This window comes from Trichosurus vulpecula, chromosome 1 (assembly GCF_011100635.1).
Source record: "Trichosurus vulpecula isolate mTriVul1 chromosome 1, mTriVul1.pri, whole genome shotgun sequence".
Taxonomy (NCBI): domain Eukaryota; kingdom Metazoa; phylum Chordata; class Mammalia; order Diprotodontia; family Phalangeridae; genus Trichosurus; species Trichosurus vulpecula.
In genome coordinates, this window is record NC_050573.1 from 102,955,131 (window position 1) to 102,977,278 (window position 22,148).

Consider the following 22,148-nt stretch of genomic DNA (forward strand, 5'->3'; position numbering starts at 1 on the left):
AGCAAGAGGAAGCTAGTGACTTTATGAGAAATCAAGATATTATAAAACAGAACAAAAGGAATGAAAAAATGGAAGACAATGTGAAATATCTCATTGGAAAAACCACTGACCTGGAGAATAGATCCAGGAGAGATAATTTAAAAATTACTGGACTACCTGAAAGCCATGATGAAAATAAGAGCCTAGACATCATCTTTCAAGAAATTATGAAGGAAAACTGCTCTGATATTCCAGAACCAGAGGGTAAAACAGAAATTGAAAGAACCCACTGATCACCTCTTGAAAAAGATCCCAAAAAGAAAACTCCTAGGAATATTGTCGCCAAATTCCAGAGTTTCTAGGTCAAGGAGAAAATACTGCAAGCAGCCAAAAAGAAACAATTTGAATATTGTGGAAACACAATCAGAATAACAGAAGATCTAGCAGCTTCTACATCAAGGGATCAAAGGGCATGGAATATGATATTCCGGAGGTCAATGCAGCTAGGATTAAAACCAAGAATGATCTGTCCAGCAAAACTGAGTATAATGATCCAAGGCAAAATATGCATTTTCAATACAATAGAGGACTTTCAAGCTTTCTCAATGAAAAGACCAGAGCTGAATAGAAAATTTGACTTTCAAATACAAGAATCAAGAGAAGCATGAAAAGGTGAACAAGAAAGAGAATTCATATGGGACATACAAAGTTGAACTGTTTTGTTTACATTCCTACATGGAAAGATGATGTGTGTAATTTATGAGACCTTTCTCAGTATTAGGATAGTTGAAGGTAATATACATATATATAGACAGAGGAAACAGGGTGAGTTGAATATGAAGGGATGAGATCTAAAAAATAAAATAAAATTAAGGGGTGAGAGAGGAATATATTGAGAGAGGGAGAAAGGGAGAGATAGAATGGGATAAATTATCTCACATAAAAGTGTCAAGAAAAAGCAGTTCTGTTGGAAGGGAAAAGGGGGCAGGTGAGGGGGAATGAGTGAATCTTGCTCTCATCGGATTTAACTTGAGGAGGGAATAACATACACACTCAACTGGGTATCTTACTCCACAGGAAAGTAAGGGGAAAGGGATAAAAAGGGGGGATGATAGAAGGGAGGACAGATAGGGGGAGAAGGTAATCAAAAGCAAACACTTTTGAAAAGGGACAGGGTCAAGGGAGAAAACTGAATAAAGGGAGATGGGATAGGATGGAAGGAAATATAGTTAGCCTTTCAAAACATGACTATTGTGGAAGTGTTTTACATAATGATACATGTGTGACCTATATTGAATTGCTTGCCTTCCTAGGGAGGGTGAGTGGGAAGGGAAGAGGGGAGAGAATTTGGAACTCAAATTTTTAAAAGCAGATGCTCAAAAAAAGAGTTGTTTTTGCATGCAACTGGGAAACAAGCTATATAAGGAATGGGGCATAGAAATCTATCCTGCCCTACAAGAAAGTAAGGGGAAAGAGGATGGGGGGGCAGAAAATGGGGTGACAGAAGGGAAGGCTGACTGGGGAACAAGGCAATCAGAATATATGCCATCTTGGAACGGGGGAGGGTAGAAATGGGAAGAAAATTTGTAACTCAAAATCTTGTGAAAATCAGTGATGAAAAGTAAAATATTAAATAAAAATGATAAAATTAAAAAAAAAGAAAAAGGAATTTAAGTTAGGCATTAGTAAGAACTGTTTGATTGGCACGAGTTTCAAGACATTAGAATGTGTTGTTTAAAAGAAGTCCTAGATTTTTTTAAAGGCTGTGCCTCTAGAATAGTATAGAGTTTAATAGGAAGATATATAAAGTCCTACACTTGAGATTAAAAAAAAATATCAATTATTTATGGACAGGATGGGAGATGAATAGCTGTTTCTGTGTTAAAAAGAGGCAAACGTTTCAGTGGATTGTAAACTCACTGAGAGAATGGAAGTGGACAGAAAATCAGCCTCCATGAGTTCAAGTCCTACCTGTAACACCTACTGGCTGTGTGACCATGGACAGGTCTTTTAAGCTCTCAGTGTTCAAGGCAATTCTCTAGGACAAAAAATCATAGGAAAGGCCTGCATTGATGGATAGTTTCCTCATTGGGAGTTTCCTATAACAATGAAATTAAAGGTCTGGTCCAAAAAGCAAAGTTCAATATAAGTCAAAACTGTGATATGACAGTCAAAAAAAGGGCATGAAATCCTCAGCTACGATAATGAAGGAATGGTTCTGAGAATGAGTCAGCTGATAATCTGCTGGTTCCTTAGGTGACATCTAGAATATTACATTTGTATGTGACTACTAAATGTCTACCATGGGTTACTAAGCTAAGTGCTGGGGAAACAAAGGCAAAAAAAAGAGAGCAAACCCATGACCAACATCTGGAAGTTAAAAGGTTGTAGTAAGTTTGTAACATGTCAGATTTCAGGCTAGCCATAAAGGAAAACCACCTAATAATTAAAGCTCTCCAAGCATGGAATATCTCTAAATCTCTAATTTCTAAATCAGTTTTAACACCTATAAAAAGGGGATAATAAAATCAGCTTTACCTAATAGGATTGTTGTCAATAAACATCTATCAAATCAATAAACATTTATCAAGCACCTACTATGTATAAGGCACTATACTAAGTGCTGGGGATTCAAACAGAGGTAAAAGACAATCTTTGGCCACAAAGAGCTTACAATCTAATATTTACAAGCTACACAGGAAATAATTAAAAGAGGGAAGACACTAGAATTAAGAGGGGCTGGGAAAGGGTTTCTATAGAAGATGGGCTTTTAGCTGGGATTAAAAGGAAGCCAGGGAGGTCAGGAGGGACAGATGAAGAGGGAAAGCATTCCAGGTATGGGAGACAGTCAGAGAAATGCCCAGAGTCAAGAAATGGAGTGTCTTGTTCATGGAATAGCCAGGAGGCCAGGGTCACTGCATCAAATAGTACATGGTTAGGAGTAAGGTATAAGAAGATAAACGTGAGAGAGGGCTAGGTTATTAAGGGCTTTGAACACCAAACAGAGAATTCTGTATTTGATCCTAGAGGTGACAGGGAGCCACTGAAGTTTATTGAGTGAGGACCTGGGGGAGTAGGTGACATGGTCAGACCTGCAATTTTCATTTTGATGGCTGAATGGAGGAGTCGTGGGAGGTTTGAAGAGGGATGAAAAGGTTGTGGAGAATGGGATACTGAGTTGATGAGGAAGGTAAAATAGGAATGCCCAGCATCAATGAGGTCCCAGTTGAGGCTGGTAGTATTAATTTGCAGTGGACACAATCAGAACAGGTGCATGATTTTCTCCACCTTCATTAAGCAGCATGTACATTGTAGTGAAGACACTGGATATTGCGAGAGAATCAAGGCTGAAGCTTTGGCAATATGCAAACACGGTTAGGGACTCAAAGAAATAGGATGGTGTAGAGTTAGACTTTTTCACTAAGGGATCAGGATGAGGAAAAAAGAATGACTAGTACAGGGAGATAGCCTGGGTGAGAACTGAGGGGTCAAGGAACTGGAGGTCACAGTGTGGACAAAGAGGGGGGTTTGGTAGGGGAAAGCAAAGGGAGAGATTGAAAACCAACAGATTACAGTCAAATAAGGGAATTTTGAAATTTGTGAACATGTAGGTAGTACATCTGTGAATGATGTCGAGAACAAAAGTGTGACTATCTTTATATGTGGTTGAGGTGGGGTGAAGGAGTTGCTTACATGAGGTGAAAAAAGCACTATATAAATGTGTGAGCTATTACCCAAATTAGATATCAAGGTAAATTTATTTACATATTCACTATCTTGTGCCATTTCATTTTCCCTCCTAATTTCTTTTGACAATCAAAGGCAGCATGGCTTAGTGGACAGAACACTGTGTCAGGAAGGCCTAGGATTTAATTCCTCCTCTGACCCTGGGAAAGTCACATAATTTCTATATACCCCAAGCACCTTTGTCTAGAACTTAATAAATGGTTTGTGATCTGCATTGGTGGAGGGACTTTCTATGGTAGGAGTTCACTGTATGGATAAACAGCGAAACACTGTTTACCTTGTCTTTTTTCCTCATGGAATACGTAGATTACTCAAAATGTTAACTTAGGGAGAGAGAAGAGAGGAATGAGGGGGTGAAGTTTCTTAGCCTAGCATCTGATCAATTTACCACTTTCACAGAATTTCTGAAAGAGAAAAAATGATCAAAAATACAGGACTACAGTTGGATATAGGCAGGACCACACTGTGGTTAAATTTGCAACTTCTACAATGTTTAATGGCATGTGAGAGATAAAAGGAACAACTGGAGACCCAGAGAAAACTAGTTAGCTTCCCCAGGGTTTAGTTATTCTAAGTTATTTGCAAAGTATTGTTAACCTACGCTGCATAAAGTTATTTCATGTCATCCAAACTCTTCTATGCACTTAAAATAAACAACTTCAGAGTAAATGAAAACAAAACAAAAAATGCAAGTCTTGAACTTCATACATTTTTCATTTTTTTTCACATCAGTATTAAAATTTGATTCTTTTCTATGAATTTCCACTTACTTTAGAATTCCAATCTTCAGTTGTAACCCATGTAGTACTTCTGTTACACCATATACATCAGCAAGCAGATGATGTGTTGAAACAATCTTTTTGGAATTGAGATGAGAGTAATTTTCCTTTAAAAATGATAACCCACACATTCGCCCATTGTTCAACCATTCCTTATCATAAAGATATTTTGCACTCCATCTCTGACCTGTGAATAATGAAATCATCAAAGTTACGAATGACCCAATTTGTGTTTCCTTTAAAATCTTCCACTGCCAATAGTGTTTGTGGATAGACAGGACAGGCTCTGTTTCTAACAGTAGCTTCAAAGGGTATAGTACTGACATCTGAAAGCAATTTCCATTTTCAAGGAAATTACAGTAGGCTACATAAGAACAAATATTACAAAGGATATAGATATCAACAGCTGAAAAATTTGGAGCTAGTCTCTACTTCTAAATGCCAAATTATCTGTCTGCTAACAAACCTTTAGCTGAGAGGAAAGTCACACTGATTTATATTTTCCTCAAGTCTTTTTGCTTTGAAAACTATCACTTAGTTCTAGCTAAATATCTGAAATCTTGCATTTCTGAGTGGTATTTCTGAGATCCAGCTGTGTGCATTGTTTTTGTTGGTTAGTTTTTCTTTTCAAAAGACAAAAAGGACAGTACTCTGTATCTTAGCATGTAGAATTACCTCTAACCAGGAAAGGGTGGCAGCATGTTTTGTAATGGAAAAAGCATAGGACAGTAATAAATTTGGATTCTATCCTAGGTCTGTTATGTGGCACTGCTTATCTCTACTGGCCTCAGTTTGGTCATCTGAAAAATGAAGGGGGTGGATTACAGAGCTAAAGTCCCTTCCAACTCTGAAAATTTTTAATGTCACTTTTCTACATCTACCTATTACTTGTAGTTGTCTAGAAACTGGTGTGGTTTGTCTTCGAACAGCCCCTGTGACAATAAGCTCCAAGTAAACAGGCTTGAATAATGCCTCTTTAAGTTTAGTTCAAGTGTATGGAGCATTCTGGGCATTTTCCTGGTTGCTGTGACTAAGAACATGGGTACAAAATATTCAACCGTGTAACAGGCAAGAATGGAATACACAGAAAAGGAAACAGAGAGGACCATTTTCCTTCTGTAATCAGGTAGAAATCTATCTTTCCAATATATTGATAATGATATTGTTATATTTGCATTTGTCTTATTATGCTTTTAATAAGACAGATAACAGTTTAATGAGATAACAATTTTGAAAGAACTTTGAGGTAAGGTATCAATTTTATTTAGCATAAAATATCATGCCAAAAGAAATGCTAAAATATCTTTATGAGAACTTATAGGTCAGAGAATTCTGTATTAATGTTTACAGCAAGGAATAATTGCACATTGTACATGTAGTTATAGATAATGAATATATACATTTATTCAAATACTATTTATTCAGCCACGGTAATTTCAAAATAACATTAATATCTTATCCATAAGACTCACCTTAGGCCACCCCATTGCAGCATCTTTCTGGATAGTACCTTTTCCCCACTTGTGCAGCTAAGAAAATCCTATCCACCTACTTAATGGTGGAGAACGGTAATAGCAATCAGAAAATGATTGTTGAACAAATCAGGGACAATGACAGCAAATTAGAAGTATATTTTATAGGGCAGCATCTCACCCTCACGATGGGATACCTCTTTCCTGTAGTTTTTAGGTAGGCATATTCCACTGGCACTTAGGGGATGAATAGGAAGACAGAACAGGCATTAAAAGTTATTGTCTTCTTGTAGGGGCTGGGCGAGGGCAATAGGGCTTGGAACTGCATGTGAGTGGCAGAACTGTGGAGAGCTAGGAGGGGATGAGAGGTAGTGAGAGGGTAGATACAAAACTGTGATGATGCAGGGGAGGAACAGCACAGTAAAGACCAGACTTCACTACCTGCCCAACACTTCAACATCAGTTTCCCAAAGCCCCTCCCAAGCTGTGGACCAGGGGGAATGTAGGGAAGCAACTTCTCCTTTGCCCTTGCCCTGCCTAACAGAGAAGCTTCAAGTCTACAGCAGAAGCTCTGGGGAAGAGCTGGAAGAGGAGAATTTGGCATTACCATGATAAAGATAATATAGTCTCAGTTCCCTGGAAAGATCTAATTTTATCTTTTACAAGTAAGAATTTTGACTTAAATTAGGAAAGGTATTCCCTATTTATAACATAGTTCCTGCTGAACTTGGTTTCAACATTATATTTTCACAAAATCAGTTAATGGAATTTTGCAGTATGTATTAAGGAACAAACCAAATAATAAAATTCCTACCTGGTGGATCCCTGCAAATATAACAGATGTACTGCTCTGGGATGCTGTCTTCCAGCAGGCCCATGCAGACACTGTGCTGCCAACACAGGCACTCTTCACACTGTTAGAAAACAAAAGGTATGTGCAGCTACAGTCTCTGCTTTTTTGAAAAAAACAAAAAATTATCCCCTTCCAAATAGCCAGTTTGGTTTCTACCACTATAAGAGTTAAATTTATTCTTCATATAGCAAAAACTAAACATGTTTAAGATTAATTTCAGTTCTGAAACAGTTCTTTTCTTTGTGAAAATTACTTAAGTGGTTTATGATCCATTAGCTCAATTAAAAAGCAAATCTTTTTTTTTCCAACTAGATCACATTGATTCTTTGGAATTAGATTCTTAACTAAAGCTTTTTTAAGTATTAAACATACATATGAAAAACAAAAAGCAAATACTCAGTTGCACACTGAAGTACCAAGAGTGCAGTTGCTTAGATTAATTTGTGATTTCTTTTATGTAGGCATTATGTAGAAAGGATTCTTTTGAGGTATAAAATGAATCAGATGACCCACTGATATCCTTTGCACCTCTGAAATTCTACAGACTCCCATATTCAACTGATGAAATGAAAAAAATCTGTGAGGCACCCCTCCCTTAAGGCAATCAGTTCTTTATGTTTCCTGGTTTTTGATATTTATAGCAAAATAGTGAAAATGTAAAAACATGGAGGTGGTTCAGTTTCTTCTGTGATGTATAAACTCATTTGTCACTTATCAAAGACATATTTAGAAGTTCAAATATTTAGTGTTTCCATATGATCTGAAAACTGTCATTCTTAGTACCTTCTTCTAACTTTTCTGGGGTTCCACTGCTATCACTTGAGACAGAAGGAGGCTTCAATGGCCTTATGGCCATTTTCTATTTTAGCTTATTTTATGGGCCACGATGGCCAATGAATTCATCCCTTTACTGCTGGACTGGTGAAGAGCTCTAGGCAGGGCCCTTACTACTGAGCTACTGAATGGGGCTGAGTCTGAGATCTACTCTGGGCTGGCCTAGACACACCTTTGGTTGACTCTTTGATGTTGTCTTGAGCCTGAGGCTGAGCCTTCAATCAACTCTGGGCGATCCTGTTCTTAGAGTTCTGAGCACTTGATACCATGATCTCAGACCACCCCTGTTCCACAGCTTCTGCCCTGGCTACTTGTTTGTAGGTCAAATTTGTGATATCAGGCTGGAAAGATGACTCACTGTATTTTCTCCGTATTTCCCTTGGTGTTCTTTTTAGATCACTGTTGAGAGTAATCATGGTGGGGAAGAGGGGTGAGCAAGTTGGGCTGTTCTCCATCATCACAGCTGGTCTCTCCATACTTTGCTGCTATTTCCTGCTATTTCCATGCCATTGCACAGTGACTGAAACTATAGCTTAAGTCTCCTGTGCTCCCAAAGGAGGTGGCCAAAATAATGATTGTCTGAACCAAGGGTGTGTCTTTCCTTTCTTTACTAAGTATGTTGGGAGGATCTTTCATTGAGCTCTGCCCAATAAAGGATAAAACTATTCCATTCACCACATAATAGTAATATGAGCAAGTAATCAAGAGAAAGGTACTACATAGAAACTTATCTGCTTTACCAAACTTTGAAAAGTCTGGAATCAATTTTAGTACCAGACTCACAGAAGAAATCAGAGCTGGAAGGGATTTCAAAGGCCGTTCAGTTTAACCAATACTTTAATAAAAAAATGTCCTCTGCCACAAACGTAACAAGTGAATATTAGGCCTTCACTTGAAAACCTTCAGCAAGGGCAAACACACTATCCTCCAAAGCAGCCCATTCCTCTTTTGGATAACTCATTGGTAAGATTTTTTCCCTTTGTAACAAGCCAGAATTTGTTTTCTTTTTCTACTTCCACCCACTGCATATAGTTCTGTTCTTTGAATTCAAGAATAACAAATCTAATCTTTCATCCACATCACAGTCCTTAAAATATAGCTATCATGTTCCTACCAACTCCTTATTTAATTTTCATATGGCATGATCTAAATGCCTTCCATTTTTCTGTCTTCACTCCTTTTTATACTTTCTAGTTTATCAATGTGCTTCCTAAAATGTGGCCTCCAGAGTCCTATACAATACTCAAGATCTGAACAAAATACAGAAGGACTATTGTCTAGTCCTGGCAACTAGGCTTCTCTTAATGCAGCCCAAGACTACATTAGATTGCTCGGCTGCCATATGATACTGTTGACTCATTTTGACTTTGCAGTTCAGTAAAACATCCAGATCTTTTGCAACTACTCTTTAGCCTTGCCTTACTTGTCTTGATTTGTGTGTAAGATTTTATACTTATCTCTTTTAAATTCATCATATTAAAACTCAATCTATATTCTATTCTACCAAGATCTTTCTAGGTCCTGCCTCTATCATCCAACTGGATCTCCCTCCTACTTTATGTCACCAAAAACCTTAATCTATATGCCATCTATGTCTGTTTCCAAGTCAAAGATATGTTCAATAGCACTCGCCCAAGTATAGATCTCTGCAACATTTCACAAGATGCTTTTCTCCACATTACACAGAACCATAAATGACTTTTCTTTTCATTTGACCATTCAACCAGTTCTCAGTCTATCTAACTATACTATCACCTAGCCCACATCTCTTTATCTTATCCATAAGAAAAGCAAGTTTTGTCAAATATTTTACTAAAACCAATCAACAAGATAAAATATATCTTATAAAATGTCCCTGATCTAAAAAGGAAATGAGGTCTATCAGGCATAATATGATTTTGATGAAGCCATGCTGGCTCTCTGTGATCACTACTTCCTTGATGTTCCTTTAACTATCCCTTTAATAACAGTATCACAGAATTTTGCCAGGAGGTCAAAGTTACCAGTCTAGAATTTGTAGATTTCATTCTTTTCCCATTTTTTAACTCCAGGTCATTGTTCTCTTCCGATCCATCATACTCTCTAATTCTCCATAATATTTCAAAGATCACTGATAATAACACAGCAGTCACATCTGTCAAGTCTATTGAACACCTGAAATACAATTCCTTTGGGTATGGTAACCCGACCTCATCAAAAGCAGCAAGATGTTTTCTTATGATTGTGTTCTTGTCTTAGTTGTGAATTCTCAAATAGTCATTTTTGTTCTACTCTTTCTGGTCACAAAGATCATTCTCCTTTGCAGAGAAAACAGAAGCAAAATAAGCACTTAATATTTCTACCTAGCCTCTGTTCCATGTTATTTATTATCATTCCATCCACCCTGAGCAGTCATCATATCCTTTCCCTGATCCTCCTCTTTTCCCCAAATTATATTTTTAAAAAGGCTTTTATGATGTCCTTGGCTGTGCTAATAAGCTTCAGCTCATTCTGTGCTTTAGCACTTCAAAGTACTTTTACAGGAATAGGTCATCTTTTCTGAAGATTTGGATTTAAAATGTTGATTAATAAAAACTGACCTCTACATAGAAGTTCAAAATTAGCAAGATGCTGCATGTACATTATTTCAGTTGAACCTCACAGTAAGTGGGTATTAAGAAGCTCATTTTACAGATGAAGTATGTTTAAAGAAGTTAATGAATTACTTGCCCATAGTCACATAGCTAGTAAATTTTAGAGGCAGGATGTGAACTTGGGTCTTCCTGTCTTCAAGTTTGGGCTATATTCATTAGCCCATGCTGTGGGGCTATGGTCATAAAATAAGGGATGTTTCTACTTACCTGATGGAATAAATTTCTCTGATTTCTATTGCTTTTCTTTTGTACAATAATGGATTGGAGATACACACATACATACATACACAATAGTAATTAGCAAAGGAAAGACAGTAGCAATATACTTGTAAGCAAACATCTAAAGTGATATTCAGGATTGTGAGAAATATAAGCAACTGATTACCTGAATCATAAAGCCATTCTCCTCATCCATTTCACAAATACACCTGACAATTTCATTAATGGCATCATCTTCATCTTGAGACTCTTCAAAATTGGTTGAATCAAAGTCCTGATTGTACTCATCCCCACTCAGAAGCAAACTTTCAGTTGAAGAGTCATCCAAGAACTCTACATCTGACAAGTCTAAAAAATATAGAAAAGTTCTATGAGTACGTTTTCCATTTTAATCAATGTACTTTTTTCCCCAGCAACCCCTAAATATTTCACAGAATAATGTTTTTGAGGGAATATAGAAGACTAGGAAGAATACAATAAACTAATAAATATCCAAGTATATAAAGTCAATAATGAAAGAGAAAGAGAAGTATCTAATCACACAGATTATGAATAAGATTTGGCTTTCTTTACCATAGCTTCAGATACCAGAGTGATAGAACTGCTACAAAATGACAATATATCTCTAAAAAGGACTAATTATGTTCAAAACAATAATGTAAAAGGAAAAGGTCCACTGCCTGAGGTTGATGGTATGAAAGATGACAGAGAGAAAGCAGAACTTATTTTTTTAATTCTATCTTTTTCTAGCAACAACAATGATTTTCAAACTGTAGATTAGTAAAAGAAAAAAGTGAAATGTGAGATAGCTGAAATGATAAGGAGCACTAAACTGCCTTAAATCTATTCAAGTATTTAGCCGGAAGTATTTAGTCAAGTATTATGTCAGAATGCTGACATAATTTACAGAGGTAATCAAAGAACCTAAAAATAATTTCTTATGAACATGAGAGGTGTCATAACAGGAAGTGAGCAAATGTTGTCATGACTGATTTTCAAAATTCCCTGTACATTTTAAGAAAGGATTTATGATAGTTTCAGCCCTTAGAGAGGGAAGTGGCATATATGCCAGAAGCCAGCATAGGTTCAATAAAACTATTATTTCTTTTTTGTTAGGGTTATTAGTCTGGTAGTCTTGCTCTGATGTCTCAGTGTGGAGGTGATCTAGGGTTTTCAAAAACTAGGCTAGCAGACCAAAAGCTCTTATTAAACCTAATGATAAAGGATTTGAGAATGAGCCTGATGACAAGACTGCTGGCGGACCAGTCTACCTATGATGAGGGTTTCATCACCAACTTAGCCACAAACTTATCAACTTTTTGGTTTCAGCAGTTCTCGAAAATCATGTACCAAGTCACAGAGGGGTAGTTGGAGGGGATAATCACACTGAAGTAAACACAGGACCTTAAAGTTGCTAAACTGTCAAATTAGGGAATGTTGTAAATATAAAGCATCCAGAATTCAGCAAGGATTTTGAAAAAAAAAATCTCATGATATTTTTGTGAAAAAAAAAAAAACAGAAAAATGTAAGTTGGATATCAGCCTCTAGATGAACAACAACTTAAAGAATATTGAGTAATACACTAACAGAAACATGGAGGAGAAGGGACTCCCTAGTGTTGTTCTACAGGACCCTTTGGTAAGCCCACACCTGTTCAACACTTTTATTTACAGCCTAAGAGACCTAGAAAACATTAATTTTAGTATGCCATAAGGCTAAAAGAGATAACTAACAAACTGGATAAAAGACTAAAGATTCAAAAAGATTGCTCAGTCAACAAAGATCCCCAGGTCTTTTTTCAAATGGACTTCTATTAAGCTAGGTCTCTATTCTTGTGCAGTTGACTTAATGAAGCATATAGACCTTCCAGTTATCCTTATAAATTTCAAGTTAGTTTCCTTCCATTGCTTCAGCTTGTGAATCACAGTATCTGGCAGACAGTAGGTGTTTAATAAATACCTGTTCATTAATGAATTGACTACATGATAAATGAGTCAGCTAACAAAAAGGCCAATACAATCAGGCTATATTCACAAATGTTCAGTGTCCAGTACAAATGTCCCATAGCATATTGTGTCATCATATCATATCTGATTTTTCATGTTCACTTCTGAATTTCACAATTTTAAAGCAGAAATTAACAAACGGAAGCATATCAAGAGGATGGTAATGAAACTCAAAACCTCGTCACACAAGAGGATCAAAGAAATGGGACTGTTTACCCTAAAGAAGAAAATAACTGAGGGACAGGAACATACACATACGCATACCAATGCACAACATTGCTTTATGCCTTTTACTTCTAATTTACTATATTATCTCGTCTAATCCTTAACTAAAGCATTAATTTTCTCTACATAAGAATGGACTTTTGATTCTTGTAGGACTGTTAGGTAAAACTGGAATTATACTTCTGTGTCTTTGCAGAGAGCAATGGATGGATGTTACAGAGAGGCAAATTTCAAAGGATTATAGGCATAGAGCTGGAAGGGAACTAAGAGGCCACTGAGTCCAACCTCCTCATTTTGCAGATGAATAAAAAGTCAAGAGTGGTTAAGTGACTTACTCAGGGGTCATACAGCTAGTGGTTGAAATGGGGTACAAATCCAAGTCTTCCTGACTCTGAATCAAAAACAAATAAGAACTCTTTGAGTTATCTATAAAGGAAAATGAATAAATATAGCACTGATTTCATACAGCACTGATTTCCCTGTCACTAGAAGCATATAAAAGAGAGGATTCCTAGATGGAACAGGACATTAGTATAAGGCCCTTATATGCTAGGTTTCTAAAAAAAGTCATTAAAAAAGACCTATATCAGATTGCTGGTATTTTCTCCGGGCAAGAGTTATCTAGGATACCAAGAGTTAACTGACTTGCTTAGGGGTCACAGAGCTAGCATGTGTCAGAGGGAAGACTGGATCTCAGCAATTACTCTCTCCTTTTCTCTTTCTGCAGAGTTTTACTCACTTCCTTTCTATGATATAGTTTGACAAATTAGGATTTATCCAAGGTAGAAAGGATATTCACATACCATTATCAAGACTATAAAATGGAAATTAATCTGAAGTCTCCTAGCAGGTCAAACTAATCACCCAGTCATGCTGCTATCATTTAAAATATCATGTCTCAGTTTTTCTTAATCTAAAATATTCTCAAAAGGTGATAATTTTTTTCCTTGCTCTCTCAATTTTTTAAAACATTTCATACTTCATTTTCAGGAAGCTGAATGGTGTTATATATTTTAAAAAACCACATTGAAACATGCTTTATTTTAGGCCTTTGTTGATCCTTTTAAAAAAAGAAGCATACTGAGACACCTGAAGAAAACAAAACTGATGATAACTCACCAAGAATACTGAACTAATGGCAAATACATTGTAAAATTATATATTCAATAAAGTAAAGGCAATTTTTAAAACAACACTGAAATGTGATAACAGCATGATTAGTCTAAGTTTCTGACAATTCCAATAAATCCCTACTTGGTCCGGATAAACTTGGAATCAACAGAAGTAACTGCCATTTATAAAACTCTGTATGCAAACAACTATGGTTGTTTAGAATTAAGAATGCACGTTTCTATAAAAACTATATTATACATGCTGACAAGTTTCCAAAGCTAACCCACAAAACTACCATACTAAGTATGTAAGTACCATACTGTACTACAGAACTATTTGTTCCACCCTAGAACAGATCTTCTCATACTTCTTTCCCTTCAATTGCTGGAAAAGGGATGCTCTCCGCTCCCTGTCAATGACTGCAGCTCCCATGGCTTGCTACAAGGAGAAGACCGAGGGAAAGGGATAAACTTCTGGCTTCTGGGGGCTCTAGGGTGAGCAGAAAGGGACTGGTGATGATAAATAGAAATTCAGAAATGTAAGGTTTATACCAGCACTGCCAATATGCTGGGAATTAGCTGGGAACCATTTTTTCTTTAGCAAAATCTGTTTCTTTACACTCTGGTTCGTGACTAGAATAAGACTCATCATTTTCCCCCTACATAAATATGAAGCAATTCATGAATACTGTCAAATAGCTGGGAAGAAAAAGTGTCCTCCTATACCCCACTACATTTTTCCCCTGCTCATTTGTACAAAAGATGGCACAGTTGCATATAGATGCTTTTAACTCTGGTAACACAGAGGACTGAAGAATCATAGGAAAAACAAGAAAACCAAGTGTTTTTCAAGAGAAACTGTGAGGGTAGGAGAAGAAGCCCTCAGCCCTCAGGAGGGTAAGGGGCAGGGAAAACGGGACAGACATGGACCAACACTTATACAAAAGTGTCAGTAAAAGGGGTAAATAAAGGAGAGTGTATTTACCAGTCTTATCCCCTCAGTGGGGAGTGACAGGAGAGGCCAGGGAACTGCCAGAACAACTATAGGCAGAGAAGGAAAAGAAGGGAAAGAAATGAAAACATAGAGACAACAAAGGAAAGTGGTCACTCAACTGCTTGAGCCACTGAGCCTCCCAGCTCGGTATTACTATCTACCATTCTAGGTAAGGGATTGAAATAAATTTGCTAGACCTAAGTCAGAAGCTTCCTCTAGTTTACGTGCCCTCATTAGCTCCACTGACCAAACATGCAGGCTAAAACAGACCATGGTTAGGCTATGAATCGTCACTGTACACAACAAATATCCATTAAAAACATTTTATAGAGGGTTATTAAAATAGAATTAATACTGAATTAAGTTTGTTTCTCACCCCCCCCGAAAACATTTGGGGCAACATATTTCTCATAAAAGGTTGAAAGGATCAGCAATCTTAACATTTACCTGTGAATTAAAAATCAGTGCCAGGAATATCAATTGAGACCTTCTAACTAAATTTCTTTGAAGTAATGTGGCACAGCGAAGAGTACTGAATTCGGAGTCAATTCTTTGCTATCAATAATAAGCCTTGTGACCTTAGGTGAGTCACAACCTCTCTGGGTCTAACTTTTTTCACCAAAATCAGTTGGATCATGTGATCTCTAACATCTCTTCCAGCTGTAAAATCTTTGATGCTATGAAACTAGATAATACTGTGAATTCTGCTATATTAAGTAAACTACTCCTTAGGTGTAAACTAGGCAAGAATTAAGTCCCGACTTAGCTAATATGTCTGTACTTAACCCTCACTACAGATTACATATACACACTCTATAGTTTCCCTGAAAGCCCCAACTTTCAAGGGTTATCATGGGAACTCTTCCTTCCTATCTCCTACTGCTTGGAATTTCTCTTCCATCTTCCTTTCCTTTCTATTCACTACTTCCTTGACATTACAGATCCCTGTTACTAGGAACCCCAACTCTGAAATTTGGTCCCACTTTACTCCAATGTCTGTCCAAGATGCTTCTATGGCAAGATTTATGGTAGCAAAGGGTAAGACACCTCAAGGATATTAAAAGCAGAATCCCCAGGCTCAGTGGATTTCCCATCATTCTCCTTCCTACCAAGAGTATCCACTTCATTACTTGTGGACAATATGCTCAGGAGATGCATCGACTACAGACAATACTTTTGTGCACTATTATCATCTAAGTAAGTCTTGTCTTTACCTTCAAAGTCTCAGTGAAAAAAGAGAAAAAGAACAACCTTTTAATCAGTCTATTTTGCCATTACTGTTAAAATTAAAAACATTTTATAAGACCTCAGAAGGCCCATATACTTGCTTCAGGAACATAAGAGAGAGTGGCTGTAAGAACGTTCTGTGCCAAATTGAGCTATGGAAGGAAAGAAATGTAGGAAAATGCCTTGAATATATTAAGTGTTCAATAAATGTTGTTAAGCTGAACTGATCAGAAACAAGTAGAGGCAGAGGAACAGGAAGAAAGCAGGTCAACCCCTGTGGTTTTATGGGGTTTTTTTGGGCAGGTCAATTGGGGTTAAGTGACTTGTCCAAGGTCACACAGCTAGTACGTGTGTCAGGTGTCTGAGGCTGGATGTGAACTCAGCTCCTCCTGACTCCAAGGCTGGTGCTCTATTCACTGTGCCACCTAGCTTCCCCTAATAAGTTTTGGTTTTTTTTTTTGTTTTTTTTTTGTGGGGGGGTGGTTAAGAAGAAAAACTGTGGCAGTACGTCAACATGCACTATGGAACATACCTGAAGATGTACACAGGGAGGATGCCTTGGACCCCCCTTAGTTCACCATCAACTAACCTCTGGAAGTTCCAACCCTACCTTTACCTCTCCAAGGCACTCCTAGAGAAGCAGAATGTGGTTCTGACCACATCATACTCCCTTATTCAATAAATTTCCAGCAGCTCCTATTGCCTCCAGGATCAAATATAAAATATTCTGTTTGACTTTTAAAGCCCTTTGTAACTTAGATCCTTCTATCTTTGTAGTCTTTTTACATGTTACTCCCTTCCACATACTCTACGATCCAATGACACTGGCTTCCTTGTTATTCCTTGAATAAGACACTGCATCTACAGACTTTGTGCATTTTCACATAGATGTCTTCCTCCCTATCTTTGCTTCCTGGCTTCCTTCAAGTCTCATGTCTAAAATCCACCTTCTACAAGAAGTCTTTCCCAGTCCTTTTCATGTTAGTGCCTTCCCTCTGAGATCATCTATAATTTATCCTGCATATATCTTATTTATACACAGTTACATGCTTTGTCCCCCATTATCAGACTGTGAGTTCCTTGAAAGCAGGGACTGTTTTGCATTTTGCCTCCTCAGTGATTAGCATAGAGCCTGGCATATACACAGTAGGCACTTAAAAAAAATACTTAATGACTTGACTTCTGGCCAGTGCTGTAATTCCTTTCCTCACAGAAACACCGTTATGTATAATGGTTGGGTTGTTAGGTATCATTAATACAATGTTATCCTTCAACTATAATGATTAAAATGGATTTTGTTGGCCAGTGAACCTAATCAGTACATCTAATTCCATTTCCATTGAGAAATGTGATGAGTTCCTAACAAATTAAACATGAAATTATGTGTTGTAATACATTTGTATATAGGTTCAAGACTGCTTGTATTCTAAATGACACTAAGTAGCCTGGAAATTGTTAACACACCTAACCTTATTCAAGGTAGCAATTTACTTGCCTATGAGATATAATGATGGTGAGCTCTTCAAAGAAGCATTAATTGAGTTTCCTGCATTTTATCTTAGCTGTAATAATAATATGCTTTTGGGGGGTTCATTTAATAACAAACAAATAGTCTTCCAGACTTTTTCAGGCCCTTAGGCCTGACTGTCCAGGTGTTCTACATCACATCCTAATAGCCTATAGGAATTAAATTAATTTTTTAAATCTCCAAAAATTCAGTACCCAGGAAAGAGTTTACTCGTGCCATAGAATATGCCCCATGTGAGATTATGAAAACATTTGATAATCTGAATTAACTACATTAATTTATATGATTTGGACAAGTTAAAATGACTACTTCTATGTTTTCTGATTCCTTTCTTTTATTCATTCAACAAATATTTATTGAGCACCTACTATGTACAAAACACAAATCTTAGAATGATATATGGCATATGAAAGTACCATAGTGTAATAATAACTACATCCATACGGCACTTTAATGTTTGCAAAGTGCTTTACCTATACCATTTGATTCTCCAGTTAGGTGCTATTATAATCCCCATTTTATAGATGAGGAAATTGAGGGTGAGAGCAGTTAAATGACTTGTCCAGGGTCACTCAGATAGCAAATACTGAGGCAGGACTTAAAACCCAGCACTCTCTACACCGTACCACCTAGCTGCCAGACATATATCAACAAGCTGGAGCAAACCTAGAAGAGGGTGATCAGAATGGCAAAGGGTATTGAAACTATGTTATATCAAAGAACTGAAGTAACATGGAATGCTTGGTCTGGAGAAGAGACTATATAGGAGTAAAACGAAAAGCTACCTTCAAATATACGAAGAGATCCACATGAAAGAGATAGTTTTATTCTATGTGACACCAAAACAAGAACCAATGGTAGGCAGTTGAAGTGAGGCTGACTTCACTTCAGGGAAAGTTAAAACTTCCAAATATTTGACACTGTCCTAAAGTAGAATGGACTGCCTCAGTAAGTAGGAAACTCCCTAGCAATGCAGGCATTCAAGAGAAGTTAGGAGGTCTTTTTTGAAGCTGTCATAGAGGCAATGCAAGATTTAGATATAGGTTAGGCTAGATTACTATAAGTCCAACTTTAGAGTCCCTGCTAACTCTTCTCCTCTCAATTTGAAATTCTGGTGTTTATTTTAGGTTTTCCTAACTTTTATTTTGTCTGATTTCATTACATGTGCATAGTACGTCACAATATCAGCATCAACAGTTTTAGAATCCATGGTCAGGCTTCTATATAACTCATAACATCCAAAAAAATCTATGGTTTTATCAGTGTGGGTACACCTTTCTACTGACATGGATTAAAACTCCTTCATACTTTATATTAGAATCACAATCAAATGCTCTGGCCAAAAAGAATTATCACCTTGTGGACAATCTTCTATTGATGGGCCTTCTCTGAACTTAGCTAGGCTTGTCCTCAGACAACAGCCCATTTCCAGGTCAGATCTGAGGGATTTATAGCATCAAAGGATCTGCTAGACTTTAATCTATTTTGGAATCCAGAATCATAGCCATGCCAGGATGAGGTCCTGGAATAAGACTTAGTGGAGATTATTATATGCACTGTAAAATTTGAAAACAAATTTCATTCCAATTAGTACAAATTAAATTATGCAAAGATTCCTTTGCAAACCTTAAAGTGCTTATATAAACGTGACCTACAGTGACATACAATCAGATCCTCACTTCTTAAATTATGTGCTTTACACAATAGGAACTCAGCAAATATTTTTAATTCATTAAATAAACTATTACGTATTTTAGTCCCAATTCTACATATAGAATTTTAAGCTTTAAAATAAAAAGCATCCTACAATTAAATGAACATACTTTCTCCACTAAGATCAACAGATAAAATAGCTCTTGGATATTGATATGACGTATTTTTCTCCATGAACATGCTTCGCAGAGCCAGAGAACTCCCGGAGGACCGAGTGAGTGGAGAGGAGCACCTTTCCAAAAATTCTAGAGAACTGTCTTCATAGTCTGAATAGTCTGCAACATAAGACATCAAAAAATAATTTAATAAACTCTCAGGCAACCGAGAAGAGTCATCATAATGATGTTATGAAGTAGGTGCTCAAATTATTGTCACATAAAACAGAAATTTAATCATTTTGTAACTTTCCTTTGTCATTGTTGAGCAATTAGATCATCACTTACCAGATGATCTGAAATGGAAAAAGGGCTTCTGAAGCATTCTGTCCATAGATAACAAACTTTAATAGGGATTCAAATTTCCTGTCATTAGCAACTGCCTTTGAGCAAAGCAGACAAAGAGGACATGTAGCCCTGGACCACCTAAATATTTACTCTATAGAATGCTACCATTAATTTATCCATAATTTTGGGTCAGATCAGAGAGTACCCCAATAAGATGAAGAAAATGGCCCCCATTAACTGTTTAGTACTCATGAAAAAAGTTCTATATTTCTTTTGAAATTTTTGGTGATCAGGGGAAATGTTATTAGGGTAACTGATATGTTGGCTAGGAACAAAGTTTCTTAAAAAAAATTTACCTGAGCTAAGAGAGGTACCTGTCCTAAAGGAACTCACATTTTAATTGGGGGAATAATATGCATACAAGATATATATAGGGTATGAGTGTGTGTGTAGGGCGGGGTTGATATCAATGGGAAGGCATAAGCAGAGAAAATTCTTTTTGCCGTATGTGGTGTTTGAGTTGTCTTGAAGGAAATCAAGGAATCCAGGAGTTGGAAATGAGGAGGGAAAATATTTCAAATGTAAGGGACAATCAGTGAAAGGTCATGGAGTCAAGAGATGAAGTATTGTATGCTAAGAAGACCAGTGTTGCCAGATTGTATGGCGTATGGAAGGGAGTAAAGTATAAGACTAAAAATAGAGGGAAGAGCTTTAAAAGACAAAGAGAGATATTATATTTGATCTTGGAAGTAATGGGGAGCCACTGGAATTTATTGAGTAAGGGAGTAATACAGTCTGAACTTTAGGAAGATTATTTTTATAGCTGAGGGAAGGACAAAATGGAATGAAGAAAGACTTAGAAGACTTAAAAAATGCCAAGGCATAAGGTAATACAATAGGGTGGTAGCTACTTGAGCGAAGAGGTAATGTATACAAGAGATGTTGTAAAGGAAGAACACTTGGCAACTGATGGGATATGAGGTGAGAGTCATAAATTGAGGCAAAGATGACACTTACAACTGCAAGTCTGAGTGATTAGTATGATGGTGGTATCCTCAGCAGCAATAGGGAAGTTGCAAACAGGGGAGGGTTTCAGGAAAAAGACAATGAATATGGTTTTGGATAGGCTACATTTAAGATGTTTACAGGACATCCAGCTCAAGATGTCCAATAGGTAGTTAGAGATGAAAGTCTAAAAGTAAACAGAGGAGGCTATAACTAGATAACTAGATATGAGAATCATTTTTATAGAGAGGCTAAATAAATTCAGGGGAACTAATGGGATCACCAATTAAGAGAATGTAGAATGGAAAGAGAAGAGGATCCAGGAGAGTTTTAGTGGGTATGACCTGGATGAAGATCCAGCAAAGAAGACTGAGAAGGAACAGTTAGATAGAAGAACCAGGAATGAGCAGTATCAAGAAAACCTAGAAAGGAAAGAGAATCCAGATGAAAAGGGTGATCAACAGTGTCAAAGACTACGGAGAGATCAGAAAGGATGAGGACTGAGAAGTTCATTAGATGTAACAGTTAAGAGACTACTGGTAACTTTGGAGAAGGTAGTTTCAGTTAAAGGATGAGGCTGGAAGTAAGACTGCAGAGCATTTACAAGTGAAAGAAAAAGAAGTGGAAGCATAGATTGTAGACAGTCTCCTCAATGAGTTTCAACAAAAAAATGGAGAAAAGATACAGGATGATAGCAAGTGGGGTTAGTCAGACCAAGTGAAGGATTTTTAAGAATGAAGGAAACACGAGAGTTTATAGACAACAGGGAAACAGCCAGTAGACAGGAGAGACTGAAGGTTAGCAAGAGTGGAATGATACAGAGGACAATCTACTTCAGAAGATGGAATAGAATGAGATGAAAGGTGCATACAGTGAAGCTTTCCTCTACAAGGGTCACTACTCCATGTGAGAAGGATGAAAAACTGTGAGAAGAAATCTGGATAATCTGAAACGAGGAGCAGGAAGAAGAGGGAACTCCCAACAAATAGCTGCAATATTTTTGGTGAAGTACAAGGCAAGTTCCACAGCTAAAAGAGTGAAGGGAAGTGGCCAGTGTGTGCCATGGGAGACTTGAGAAGGCATGAAAAAGTTTGGAAACGCTGCTATGGTGAGTGGGATAGAGAATTGATAAAGGAGGAATAAAAGGACCACCTTGCTGTAGTGAGGGGGCAGCTAGATGGCACCATAGTGCATAGAGTACCAGGTCTGGAGTCAGGAAGAGTCATCTTCCTGAGTTCAAATCTTGCCTCAGACACATATTAGCTGCATGACCCTGGACAAGTCACTTATTCCTGTTTGCCTGAGATCCTCATTTGTAAAATGAGCTGGAGAGGAAAATGGCAAACCACTCTTGTATCTTCACCAAGAAAACTCCAAA

General features: G+C 37.2%; 1 protein-coding gene across 3 annotated transcripts in view; it reads right to left on the bottom strand.

Annotated features, from left to right (window-relative positions):
• PHF20L1 (PHD finger protein 20 like 1) overlaps window positions 1–22,148 on the bottom strand; it is a 125,468-nt gene that overhangs the window by 18,670 nt on the left and 84,650 nt on the right. For all 3 annotated transcript variants that reach the window (XM_036754040.1, XM_036754047.1, XM_036754054.1), the window contains 4 exons: window positions 19,433–19,597; window positions 10,683–10,864; window positions 6,792–6,891; window positions 4,497–4,692 (listed from right to left, as the gene is read on the bottom strand). In XM_036754040.1, the coding sequence (XP_036609935.1) occupies window positions 4,497–4,692; window positions 6,792–6,891; window positions 10,683–10,864; window positions 19,433–19,597 (643 nt within the window). The remainder of the gene's footprint in view (window positions 1–4,496; window positions 4,693–6,791; window positions 6,892–10,682; window positions 10,865–19,432; window positions 19,598–22,148) is intronic.